At 46.1% G+C, this 13,748-nt stretch overlaps 1 protein-coding gene across 1 annotated transcript; it reads left to right on the forward strand.

The window, feature by feature from the left end:
- Positions 1-1,726: 1,726 nt before the first annotated feature.
- On the forward strand, positions 1,727-10,394 carry LOC148143894 (uncharacterized). Its single transcript, XM_087974515.1, has 2 exons — positions 1,727-1,811; positions 8,926-10,394. Exon 2 carries the CDS (start codon positions 9,319-9,321, stop codon positions 10,324-10,326), a length of 1,008 nt encoding a protein of 335 aa, XP_087830641.1. The 5' UTR covers positions 1,727-1,811; positions 8,926-9,318; the 3' UTR covers positions 10,327-10,394.
- The last annotated feature ends 3,354 nt before the right edge of the window (positions 10,395-13,748 follow it).

The raw sequence follows: 13,748 nt of genomic DNA on the forward strand, positions 1-13,748 counted from the left end.
AAATGGTACCCTTTGTTGTCCAGTACTTCTCAGGAGCCGAAACACTACGCCACATTCTTCACAGCCGGCAACACATTATTGATGAGGATGAGCACCTCGCCAAGACTTTCCCCACGCCTCCACTTCTCGCCTTCAATCAACCGCCAAACTTTAAACAGATAATTGGTCTCAGAAAACTGCCTGGCCTTCAGGACAACACAATACAACTCTGTCACGGCAGATGATGAAAGACGTATCAGAATGTTGACACGATTACCACCATGACACGTGAGGACACCACCCACCATGAGTGCAGGAGGTACTCATGTGACTCAGCCAACATTTTTTATCTCATACGCTGCAGGCAACGATGCCCTGAGTCTTGGTATATTGGTGAGACCAAGCAGAGGCTACAGCAACAGATGAATGGACACTGCACAACAATCAACAGCCAGGAGTGTTCGCTCCCAGTCGGGGAACACTACAGCGGTCTGGGACATTCAGCCTTGGACCTTCGGGTGACCATCCTCCAAGGCAGACTTCAGGACAGGCAAAAATGCAAATTGGCCAAGCAGGGGCTGATAGCCAAGTTCGGTACCCATGGAGATGGCCTCAACTAGTACCTTGGGTTCATGTCACACTACAGGTGACCCTACTATACTATGCACTCTCTCTCTCTCTCTCTCTCTCTCTCTCTCTCTCTCTCTCTCTCTCTCTCTCTCTCTCTCTCTCTCTCTCTCTCTCTCTCTCTCTCTTGCGCTCTCTCTCTCTCTCTCTCTCTCTCACACACACACATACACACACAAGCATGCATTCACACAAATACATGCTCCTCCAAACCAACACTCTCACACAGACTCTCTCTCATACACATACGCTCTCTCAAATGCTCCCTCTCACACACACACACCCTCTCACAGACTTATACCCCATTACACTCTCTCTCTCACTCACTCACACACACATACACACCCTATCACAGACTTATACCCCATTACACTCTCTCACACACACATGATCACACGGTTTCTCCTGCACACACACGCACACACATAAAAGTTTGTGGGTTGAATTTGTACTTGCAGAATCGCATTTTATTTTGCTCAAAAACTCATACACGTAAGATTCTCTAATACCACAATAGAAATAGAATCCGTCTGACCTAACATTGGGACACAGACAGACGTTAACTTAACACCTTCAATGCATTATCTGATTGAGATGACACCTATTGTTAAAAGCTATCTTGAGAACGTAACTTTTGAAAAGTTCTGGGATTTACATGTGAAGGAATCAAAACTAACATGGTCATTCTAAAAAATGGTAGAGGTAAGCTAAAGTTGTTTAATATTCCATTCCATGACACTGCAATCCTGTTGCTATAAAGTCTGTGTGTTATGATTCTGCTCCACAACCAACCGAGGAAGGAGCAGCGCTTCGAAAACTAGTGATTCCAAATAAACCTGTTGGTCTATAACCTGGCATTGTGTGATTTTTAACTTTGAAAATCTGCAGTAATACCAACGTCTCCATACAGCGCATGCTACTCGGTGTCAGCAACGCACTGCGCATGTTCCACAGTGTCAGCAAGACATTACGCATGCTCACACAACAAGCGGAAACACTCCGTGACCTTGTTTTGATGGACCAATGAGAAGTTCTGGAGGACCGGATGGAGACTCATCCTCCTGCCAATCACAGCAAACCCATCGTCTGGATGCGGAAGTAGGACAATTAACTTTTGAAATTGCTGCTGCTGCTGCTGCTCCTCTCTCTCTGAACGAAGATTGAGCTTCACCCCAACTGCAACTTCCTTCCTCTCTCCAACATCTGTGAGTACAGCACACTCTTTTCTCACCCCCTTTCCATTCCGGGGTTGAGCTGTTGACTTGCAGGAACTGAAGGGAAACGAAGTGAATCCAGGGAGGGGACAGACTCTGGGAAAGTTAGTCCAGGTCTTTTTTCAATGGCAAATACAGGAGAATTGACATTTCAGGCTCGAGCCTTTCATCAGCAATGATGTGTGGATGAACAAAGGGGCCTCTGCGTCCTTCTAATCCAGTCAATGCAAGTTGTCAGACAGGTGCAGCAAGTAGTGAGCAAGGCAAGTGGTATATTAGTAAGAGGAATTGAGTTGAGAAGTGGGGACCCCTTCCTGCAGTTTGGGCATAATTGAATATATCCAAGGCTGAGTTTATCTGATTTTTGAACAACAAAGATGTGATGGTTATGGGGGAGGCAAGACCAGTACAGGTCAGTTACAGAAACAGACCCTTCAGTCCAACTAGTCCATGCTGACTATGTTCTCAAACTAAACTGGACCCACCTGCCTGTGTTTAACCTATATCCCCCTGAACCTTTTATATTGGAGTCATAGAGATGTACAGCACAGAAACAGACCCTTCAGTCCAATTTCTCCATGCCTATCAGTTATCCTAATCTCGTCTGTTTGCCAGCCCTGGGCCCCATAATCCCTCGAACCCCTTCTATTATAGACCAATCCAAATGCCATTTAAATTCTGTAATTATACCAGTCTCCACCACTTCCTCTGGCTGGTCATTTCATATATGCACTACTCTGTGTGAAAAGGCTCCCCTTAGAGCTCTTTTATGTCTTTCCTCGTTCGCCCAAAACCTTTAGTTCTGCACTCCCCCACCCCAGGGAGAAGACTTTGTTTATTTACCCTATCCTTGCCTCTCATGATTTTATAAGCCTCTAAGGTCATCCCTCAGCCTCCGACGCTCCAGGGAAAACAGCCCCAGCCTATTCAGCCTCTCCCGAGAGCTAATTTTTTTCAAACCTGGCAACATGCTGGTAAATCTTTTCTGAACCCTTTCAAGTTTCACACCGTCCTTCTGATGGGCAGGAGACCAGAGTTGCACAGAATATTCCAAATGTGGCCTCACCAATGTCTTGGAGAGCTGCAAAATCACCTACCTCCCAACTCCTTTACTCAGTGCTGTAACCGATAAAGGAAAGCATACCAAATGCTGCCTTCACTATCATATCTACCTGGGACTCTACCTTGAAGGAACTATGAACCTGCACTCCAGGTTTTGATCTGGGACTCCTTACAGAGACATGGCTTCAGGATGACAAGGATTGGATCCTAAATATTGAGGGGAGATGTGGCATTCAAGTCGAATGGGAAGCGAGGTAAAGGTAGAGGGTTGACACTGCTAATCAAAGCACTGATCACAGGGTAGTCTGGTGTCAGCTCGGATTTCAGGTCCTGGTTTCTTTGTCCTCTATTGATCTCCCTGTTCCCACAGTTGTTGTCTGTTCTCAGCTCTGCTTCATTTCTGCTGAAGCTTTAACCTCCTTTGACACCTTCTGGAACAATAAATCATTCAGTCAATCAAAGTCCAATCCACAATCTCCCAGCCTGTAAACCATCCAGACAAAGAGTATCATACCAGAAAATATAACAAAATAAGTGAAAAGTTAGAATTAAATAGGTGCTTGTGTCTGTTCATTGGCAAGTAAACTAGAAATAGGGGTCTGCCAGGATTCTTATAGTGCCCTGATTGAAGAATTCTCTCTCCCTTACATCTAAGTATTAGTACCCAGCTATGATTTATAACAATATTTACATCAACAGAAATAAAGCATCTGTTATGCAATAGACATAGAGATATACAGTATGGAACTAGACTTTTTCTCTCTCTCTTGTGTGTGCGAGGTCTATGGGGTGAATGTGTATTTGCACATACCATCTATTTTGCTCAAAAAATGCACAATCTGCAGGCAGACAATACATGGAATATTTTATAAATTCCACTTTGGAAATAGAACCAGTCTGACTCAAAAACTGGGATACAGACAGACTCTGGCCTCACACCTTTAATGCATTGTCTGAGCTGAGTTGTCATCTTTTCTTATAAAACCTTAAGTTATCTTGAGCCTTAGAAGAAGTTCTGGGATTTACATATTAATGACACCAGCAACTCATTCTAAAAGATGAAAGACTTTACAATCCAGGTTTCTTCAATGTATCATTTCAGTGGCATGACTCTGTAATGTTTTGCTGCAAACTCAGTGTCTTATGATCTTATACTCCACAACAACCTGATGAAGGAGCAGTGCTCCGAAAGCTAGTGCTTCCAAATAAACCTGTTGGACTGGCGTCATGTGATTTTTATCTTTGCCCAGGTTAGGGTGGGTTGGCCCTGCTAAATTACCCATAGTGCTCAGGGTTTTGCAGGTGTGGGAGAATTGTTAGAAGCGATTTGATTCCACCTTCTCATGACTGTCTGTGTGAAATTTGGTATCTTCTCCCTCTTCTGTCTGCGCGAGTTACCTCTGGGTGCTCCGGTTTCCTCCCACAGTCCAAGGATCTGCAGTTTCAGATGGTTCGGCTGTGCTAAAGTGTCCAGGGATGTGCAGGTTAGAGTGGGTTAGCCATGGGGAACTGCAGGGCTGTAGGGTAAGTGGATGAGTCTGGGTGGGATGCTGTGTGGAAGGTCGGTGTGAATTTGATAGGTGAAATGGCCTGCAGGGATTATATAAATCTTCTGCTTTAGCCATATGTGGATTGAGAAATGATTGCTGTGGGAGGAGTAGGTTCCAGTTCATGGGACACTGCCCCAGTCCTGGGGAAGGTGGGAATTGTGCTGTCTCTCTCCCCACCCACTGCCCCCAACCATTCTCTCTCATCCCGCAACTCTTTGCCCCCCATTTTCTCTCTCTCCCCTTCATTCTATTCCTCCACCCTTTGACCCCCAAGTCTTTCCTTTCCGCCCCCACCACCCTCTGTTCCCCCCAGTCTCTCAATGGCCCCACACTCTGTCACCCTGTCCATTCTGTCTCTCTTCCAACTCCCACTAAACTTTCTCATGCCTCGAACTCTCTTTGATCGCTGTATCAAGCTCTTCTCAGAAGAGAGAGAGAAAATGGTTGGTGATGACACTGCCTGGGAGATGGGGGTGCACGAGAAATGGCTGATCTTTCAAATTGAGAATAGCTAAAATAATATATTCAGAAATAGCATTAAAGTTTGAACGCATGTTCAATTTTATATTAAGACAAAGCTGCAGCCATCTTTCTCAAACTTGCATTGAACTATGTGCAGTTGAGGACAGGCTGTTCGGGGTGAATGAGGCTTTTGCCTAAAATGTCAATTTTCCTGCTCCTCGGATGTTGCCTGACCTGCTGTGCTTTTCCAGCACCACATTCTTGACTCTAATCTCCAGCATCTGCAGTACTCACTTTCTCCTGTTAGGGGTGAATGGCCGATTCCTAGTCTTGAAAAATTGGTTCTGTTAGAAGGTGTAGAGGTGTATTCTACCTTCAAGAGAGTTGAAAAGCGAGCAGAACCACCTGACATAGCACCAAACGTTGTGAACAAGGTAACAATTTAACATTTGGTCAAACAGCTCAGCTGGGTTGCCTGGAGACAAAAACATACTCAATTTTGGCCAATCGATTTAAATCTTGCCCCAAAATACTGAATTCCAATCAAATTTGAATTTAGTATTTTGAGAATATTGGTTAGCACTGCTGCCTCACACCACCAGGGTCGATTCCAGCCTTGGGTGACTGACTGTGTGGAGTTTGCACATTCTCCCCGTGTCTGCGTGGGTTTGCTCTGGGTGCTCCAGTTTCTTCCCACAGTCCAAAGATGTGCAGGTCAGGTGAAGTGGCTATGCTATATTGCCCGTAGTGTTAGGTGCATTCGTCAGAGGGAAATGGGTCTGGGTGAGTTGCTCTTCGGAGGCTCGGTGTGGACTGGTTGGGCCGAAGGGCCTGGTTCCGCACTGTAGGGAATTTAATCTAATCTAATATTAACACCAATGAAATGATTTGATGCTTTGGAGTACAAAATCAAAAAAAAAAGTTGAACAGTTACAGGAGAACTGTCAAAAGACCAACAAATGTAGGCTGCTAGTGAGAACTCTGAGAGGTACCTGTCCAGAGAAGGAGTCTGCACAGAGAAAAAACATCGACACCGACCTGGAGAGCAAATCTACAGAGGAAGGTACAAAGAGAAGATTTAACAGCTGGCTGGTCTTGAAGTCTGAATCTTTCGGTAAATCTTAATCAGGGGTTTTTATTGGACTGGTATTATACAGGGGAAGGTAGAAAGGAGTTGTAAATTGTTGTTAATTAATTATTCTCCGTTAGACGTTAATAAATAAAGTTGTTAATTTTAACTTTAAATACTGACCTTTGGGAATAGTTTCTTGGTTCTTGAATTTTCACAGATTGCCACATGGGTTCAACCTTCTCTATGTTGCTGGTTTAAATTAGGTGGGGGAGGTTGCACCCAGTGTTGTAAAATTTGAGGGCTTTTGTCCGAGATTTGAACTAGTTTAGACAGATTTGAATAGATTTGGCAGTACGAAAAATCCCAGCAGATTTAAACACTTGCAAGTTAGTGTCCTAGATCATTAAATAAAACTTTAAATAGTGACTTTTAGAAACAGTTCCTTACCTCTTGAATTTTCACATTATCACATGGGGTAAATCTTTTTTGGGTTTAAATTAGTGGGGGGTGCAGTCCGTGTCATAACAGTTCTGACGATGTAGAAATAGAGTAGTGGAACATGGAAACAAACTGTTTGTTCCGTGCCAGTCGGATATCCTAAATTAATCTTGGCCCATTTGTCAGCTCTTGGCCCATATCCCTCCAAACCTTCCTGTTCATATACCATCCAGATGCCTTTTGAATATTGTAATTGTACCAGCCTCCACCACTTCCTCTGGGAGCTCATTCAATCCACGCACCACCCGCTGCGTAAAATAGTTGCCCTTTAGGTCCCTTTTTATCCTTTCCCCTCCCACCCTAATATAAATCAATTGCTGCTTTTTCTGAACAGGCTCAGTGGCTGGCATTGCTGCCTTATAGCACTAGGGACCCGGGTTTGATCCCAGTCTCGGGCAACTGTCTGAGTGGAGTTTGCACCTTCTCCCCATGTCTGCGTGGAATTCCTTTGGTGCTCGGTTTCTCCCCACAATCCAAGGATGTGCAGGTTTGGAGAGGGCACTTAAGGGGAATTAACTTTCACACTTTTTTTCTACTCCTTAGGTCCCTTTTAAATCTTTCCCCTCTCACCTTCAACCTATGCCCTCCAATTTGGGAGTCCCCTACCCTGAGGAAAAGATGAGTCGTCAAATAAAATGCAAAAGGAATAAAATGTGGAGCGGCAGGATAAATATAAAATGTCGCTCCAGCCTTTCTTGTCTCCGATTGTCATTTGGGCACAAAACCTGTCGGTAACACCAGCAACTTCACAGAGCATCTTGCGCATGCTCCTCGGTGACAACACACACTGCGCATGTTCGCCGGTGTCAGCAAAACCTGCGCGTGCTCCTGGCTGTCCGCGGAAATTGCACGTGATCTATTGTTGGGCCAATAGGAAGCCCTGGAGGACCGGAAGGAGCGCGGTCCTCCTACTAATCAGAAACATCTTTATTGTGTGTGTCTCTCTCTTCATCTCAATTTATGGAGGGGACAGATTCTGGAAAAGTCTGTATCTCAGTTGGCAAACTCATGGAAAATGCAGTACCACGATGTGAAGTGATAGCATTCCCTGTGGGGGGTGGGGAGGGAAAGCAGAAAGGAGATGCATTGTTTAAATGGTGATATATTGGGATGTGGAGAAAGTGAGGACTGCAAATGTTGGAGATCAGAGTCAAAAAGTGTGGTGCTCGAAAAGCACAGCAGATGAGGCAGCATCCAAGGAGCAGGAGAGTCAGCGTTACAGGCACGAGCCCTTCATCAGGAATGTGTATAAAGGGGCCTCAGCGTCCTACCATACCAGTTAATGCCAGTTGTCAGATAGGTGCAGCAAGCAATGAGGAAGGCAAGTGGTATATTAGCAAGAGGAATTGAGTTCAGAACTGGGGATGTCTTCCTGCAGTTATGGGATCATTGAATATATTCAAGGCTGAGTTCATCTGATTTTGGAACAACAAAGAAGTGGACGTTTATGGGGGAAGGCAAGGAAATGGTTTTCAGACCATTGCAGAACAGTTACCGAGTCAAACAGCACAGAAACAGTCCCTTCAGTGCAACTACTCCATGCTATGTTCTGAAACTAATCTAATCCCATCTGCCAGTCTTTGGCCTATATCCCTCTGTCACAAAGCTGGTCCTTTTTTCTAAAAGCTGGTCCTTCTTCACAAGGATGCTGTGTCCTTGGTTTTTTTTCAGAGGGGTGGTAAAAAGACCCAAGTTCCGAAGCGACTGGTTTAGTACAGAGATGAAAAACGGTATTGAGAGGCATTTTTGGTAATGTGTGAACAGGTGAGACTTGAGGCCAAAGCTTTTATGTTTTAGAAGTCACCTCTACAATGAAAGGGGAGTGGTCAGTCCTGAAAGCTGAAGTATCGTTTGGGTGAGTTAAGCAGTGGGCTGTCTGGAAAAAGGCTGCTAATACTGTCTCCTTCTGCCCTTCTAACTTCAACTGTAAGCCTCTGTTTCAGTTTTACTTTGTTTAAGGGTTTTTTTTTGGTACTGTTGTGTGCCAGCATTGCGAAGAGTGTGAAGAGTTTCTCCACAACTTGTACTGTACTTAATAAAGTTTGGTTGTTCACAGAAGTTGGCGTATTGCAGTGTAAGAAGCTCAAGCAAAAGAACTCAACAAAGGAACCTAAGGGATAAGTCTTTCATGCAGAAAGTGGCATGTTTAAGGAAAGAGCTGTCAGAGGAAGTGGTGGGTGCTGGTACAATTATGACATTAAAAGGCATACGATTAGGAAGGGTTTAGACGATATGGGCCAGATGCTGGCAAATCAGCCGAGATTAGGTCAGGTTATCTAGTTGGCACGGATGAATTAGACCAAAGGGTCTGTTTCTGTGCTACATATCTTTATCACTGTGGCTTGCCACTAACATTTGCCACATCTATATGTACAGTTTCTCTCTGGTGTCAGTGTCAATGCCTTGATGTCTCATTCTTAACCGGACTGGCAGTGATGATTTTTGTAATCTTTTCTTACAGACTATCTGAAGACAGAAGTTTCAAAGTCAACAGATAAAGGGCTCAAGTCCAAAATGTTGATTTTCCTGCTTATCTGATGCTGCTTGCTGTGCTGCGCTTTTCCAGCGACGCATTTTTTGACTCTGAATCTCCAGCGTCTCCATTCCTCACTTTCACGTCTGACAGTCACTCAATCCATCAGGACCGCAACAATTTTCAACTATGATTCTGTGAGAAGGAGCAAAGCTTTCTTTTTGCTTCCTGTTTGAGTACGGGGGGACTGGTTGAAAGACCCGACTGTTGCAGCGCACTAAGTGTGGAGCCTGAAACAACTCTACTGCCTGGAAAGAAGAATTCACGGCGGGGTTGTACACGTGTGTGTGTGTGTGTGCGCGCGCAGCTGAAGCTTCGGCCATGGAGAAACCCGAGGCAACACTCCCCGTTGAGAAACCATGGAAGTGTGGCAACTGCGGGAAGGGGTTCCGTGTCCCATCTGTGGTGGCGGCTCATCAGTGCAATCACAGTGGAAAGAGGCCGTTCTCCTGCCCCGAGCGGGCGAAGGGCTTTACTTGCTCCTGTGTCCTGCTGGCCCACCAGCATATACAGACTGGTGAGAGGACGTTTTACTGCTCCGTGTGCGGGAAAGGGTTCACTTGTGTGGACAACCTCCAGACCCACCAGCGAATCCATGCAGGGGAGAGGCTTTTCAGTTGCCACGAGTGCGGGAAAGCCTTTAGCAATTCCTCCGACCTGCTGAAGCACCAGCGAGTCCACACGGGGGAGAGGCCATTCAGCTGCCCAGAGTGCGGGAAGGCCTTCAGCGACTCCTCCAACCTGCTGAGGCACCAACGGGTCCACACGGGGGAGAGGCCCTTCAGCTGTCCAGAGTGTGGGAAGGCCTTCAGCAATTCCTCCAACCTGCTGGCCCATCAGCGGGTCCACATGGGGGAGAGGCCCTTCAGCTGCCCAGAGTGCGGGAAGGCCTTCAGTAAATCCTCCAACCTGCTGGCCCATCAGCGGGTCCACACGGGGGAGAGGCCCTTCAGCTGCCCAGAGTGCGGGAAGGCCTTCAGCAATTCCTCCGACCTGCTGAGACACCGGCGAATCCACACGGGGGAGAGGCCTTTCGCCTGCTCTGAGTGTGGTAAGGCCTTCAGCAATTCCTCTGACCTGTTGTCCCACCGGCGGGTCCACACCAGGGAAAGGCCATTCAACTGCCCTGAGTGTGGAAAGGGGTTCACCCGCTCCTCCAAACTGCTGGCCCACCAATGGGTCCACACCGGGGAGAGGCCGTTTGCCTGCCCCGACTGCGGGCAGAGGTTCACATTGTCCTGCAACTTGCGGAGGCACCAGCGGGGGCACCAGTGCACCCAACAATCAGATTCCACCAGTGACGCTGCAGTGGGTCACCCCCAGGGCTGAACCTCTTGCCCATTCTGACAGTGGGTGCAGTGGGCTTTTTTTGTTTTGTGCTGGACTCACCATCCCCTACCCCCCCACCCCCACCCCCCCCCCCCCCCCACCAAGCCCACCTATGTGGCTCATGGGTGGTATGGTGACTCAGTGGTTAGTACCACTGCCTCACGATGCTGACCTGGGTTCAATTCCACCCTCGGTGACTGTCTGTGTGTAGCTTTCACGATGTCCCCACCCCCCCGTCTCTATGGGTTACTTCTGAGTGCTCCGGTTTCCTTCCCCTGGTCTAAAGGTGTGCAGGTTAGGATGGATTGGCCCATCTAAATTGTCCCATAGTGTTCAGGGATATGTAGGTGTGGTGCATTAGTCAGGGGTAAATGTAGAGGAATAGGAATAGGGGAATGGGTCTGGCTGGGTTACTCTGCGGAGGGCCAGTGTGGACTTGTTGGGCTAAAGGACCTGTTTCCATACTATTGGGAATCTAATCTTAAAAAAAAGAATTCCTCCAAGCAATACTGATAAAATATGCCGAGTTGGACAAAGTATCCCATCAAGTTTGAGACAAACCCAGAGTTGAAGAAGTCCGTAGTCACACAACACCATGTTACAGTGCAACAAGTTTATTTGAAATCACAAACTTTAGGAGCATTGTTCTTTCATGAGTGCTGCTCCTTCATCATTTCATTTGGTGCCATGTGACTTCTGACCTTGTCCACTCCAATTCAACACCAGCACCTCCACATCAGAGTTGATGAATGAGATTGGAGTTTATTCGGCCTGATTTCGTGAGATGTTCATTTGGAAACTCAAAACTGTCGGACCGACAAAGAGACACGAATCATAGAGTCCCACAGCAGGTGACAGGCCCTTCGGTCCAACATGGTCCATGCCGACCAAACTGTCCATCAACACTAAGCCCATTTCCCTGCACTTGGCCCATTTCCTTCCATACCTTTCCTATCCACTTATTTGTCCAAATGCCTTTTAAATGTTGTTAATGTACCCACCTCAACCACTTCCGCTGGCATTTCATTCCATATGTGTACCACCGTCTGCATAAAAAAAAAAGTTGCCCCTCACATTCCCTTTTATTCTTTTTCCTCTAACCTTAAACTGATGCCCTCTAGCTCTCACTTCCCCAACCCCGGGGTAAACGTCTGAGTGCATTCACCCTCTCCATACCTCTCACGATCACTTCACTTCTCTAAGGGCCCCTCTCAGTCTCTAATGCTCTAAATAAAAATATCTTAGCTTGTCCAACCTATCCCTTTTACACAGACCCTTGAGTCCTGGCAACATCCTTGCAAATGTCTTCAGCACTCTTCCAAGTTGAAAACATATTTGTTACAGACACTGCCCTGTCTACCTATTTTGTTGGAAATATAGGACCTAATCCAAACTGGATAATTTGGCTGATGGAACAGGAAACCACTTCCTTTCTTAAGAGAGAAGTCTCCTGGTGAGAACTGGCTGGCTGACTGATCTACTGACCCTCACAGTGCCCCACTGCCCTCAGTTATCTGGACGGAGTCCACACATTTGCCTAAGGTGGTGCTTGAAACCTTTATCATCTTTGGGATGGATCCCCATTCATTCCGTGCTATGGAGTCATGCAGCCTGGAAACAGACCCTTCAGACCAACCAGTCCATGATCCCCAACTAAACTAGTGCCACCCATCTGCTCCTGGCCTGTATCCAGTTTGTTAATAGTTTTGTTCATTTGTTCACCGTGAGAGTTGGATAAATAAATTGCTGATTGTTGATTTTAAAGTGTTGGGGATTTATTCTTCTCACTAGAGCAGGTTACACCACTTTTCATGGTAATTTTACAGATTATTGGGCGACACTCTCCTCTGTTTGAGAAAGGTGGTGCTGTCAGCCTTCGCTTTATAAGAGTATTGACGTGATGTACTGCTGAATGCAATGGAGTCAACATGAATCCCAGCCTCTCACTGTGGTTGTGGGTGAATCGCCTTAATTTGGCTCTTAACTCAGAAACTGCACACAATTAACTGCTGAAACAATGATTTACACTTTATTGTATGCAGCAACCAAAAATAAAACTCCTCAAGTAACCAAGTTCAACCTCACTCACAACTTGGCTATCACCCAATTGATGGCAGAATTTAACTGAGTTTCACCCAACAGTATCTGTCTCTGGAAGTGTCCAGGGATTCAGTGCAGCATTCTTCTTCCAAGTACTGCTGCTGCATCTTTCTGGAGTTGCATTCTGGTGGAGATTCCTCGCTTTCAAATCTGTGGTGTGATGCTTCTTTAGATTCTAACACCACCTCCCCACACTTCTGGAGATCTCCGTCCAGATAACTGAGGGCAGTGGGGCACTGTGAGGGTCAGTAGATCAGTCAGCCAGCCAGTTCTCACCAGGAGACTTCTCTCTTAAGAAAGGAAGTGGTTTCCTGTTCCATCAGCCAAATTATCCAGTTTGGATTAGGTCCTATATTTCCAACAAAATAGGTAGACAGGGCAGTGTCTATAACAAATATGTTATTCAACTTGGAAGAGTGCTGAAGACATTTGCAAGGATGTTGCCAGGACTCAAGGGTCTGTGTAAAAGGGATAGGTTGGACAAGCTAAGATATTTTTATTTAGAGCATTAGAGACTGAGAGGGGCCCTTAGAGAAGTGAAGTGATCGTGAGAGGTATGGAGAGGGTGAATGCACTCAGACGTTTACCCCGGGGTTGGGGAAGTGAGAGCTAGAGGGCATCAGTTTACCTTCTTATCCTCTAGGGTTAGTGGTTTGTTTGATACAGCCTTTCCTGCAAAAAACCCCTTTACGTCAGTGCCTTCCTTCCACAGACAAACTTAATTGTCCTTTTGTCATGAGGTTATTAAACACTTAGCTCATCGGTCCCAGGAAACAACTTGTTGTTTTGCGTCCTTCTACCCAGGGATGACTAACTACCAGAAATTAGGCCATTCAGCCCATTGAGTCTGCTCCACTATTCAATCATGGCTGATATGTTTCTCAACCCAATTCTCCCCGTAACCCTTGATACGTAAGAATGATTGAATGGTGGAGCAGACTCAATGGGCTGAATGGCCTCATTTCTGCTTCTGAGGTCTTCTGATGTAGCAGTTTCTCAGTGGCCCTTTTGTTTCTTGGTCCTGAAAGAGTTACTGCTGACTCAGGGAGTTTGGAAAGTTCTGGAGTTTACAGGACCACACCACATTCCTCTCTGCCTCCTCCCGAGATACTGGCAATTCCCAAGATCCCTTGGTATCCCTGAAAACAATCGAGGTATCTGTAAATCTCTGCTGCTACTCAGGAACAGAAAGGTTATGGGGAGAGACTATGGAGTTCTACTCCAGGATTCTCTCAAGGTAAACTTACAGGTTGAGTCAGTAGTTGGGGAGGCAAATGCAATGCAGGCATTTATTTTGATCAGACTTGAATATAAAAGCAGGG

The sequence above is a fragment of the Chiloscyllium plagiosum genome, unplaced genomic scaffold, assembly GCF_037043375.1.
Source record: "Chiloscyllium plagiosum isolate Xiang-an unplaced genomic scaffold, Cpla_swu_hap1 HiC_scaffold_27, whole genome shotgun sequence".
In the NCBI taxonomy this organism is placed as follows: domain Eukaryota; kingdom Metazoa; phylum Chordata; class Chondrichthyes; order Orectolobiformes; family Hemiscylliidae; genus Chiloscyllium; species Chiloscyllium plagiosum.

What these genes read in the sequence shown, in the direction of transcription:
- LOC148143894 (XM_087974515.1), top strand. Translation starts at nt 9,319, where the DNA reads ATGGAGAAACCCGAGGCAACACTCCCCGTTGAGAAACCATGGAAGTGT.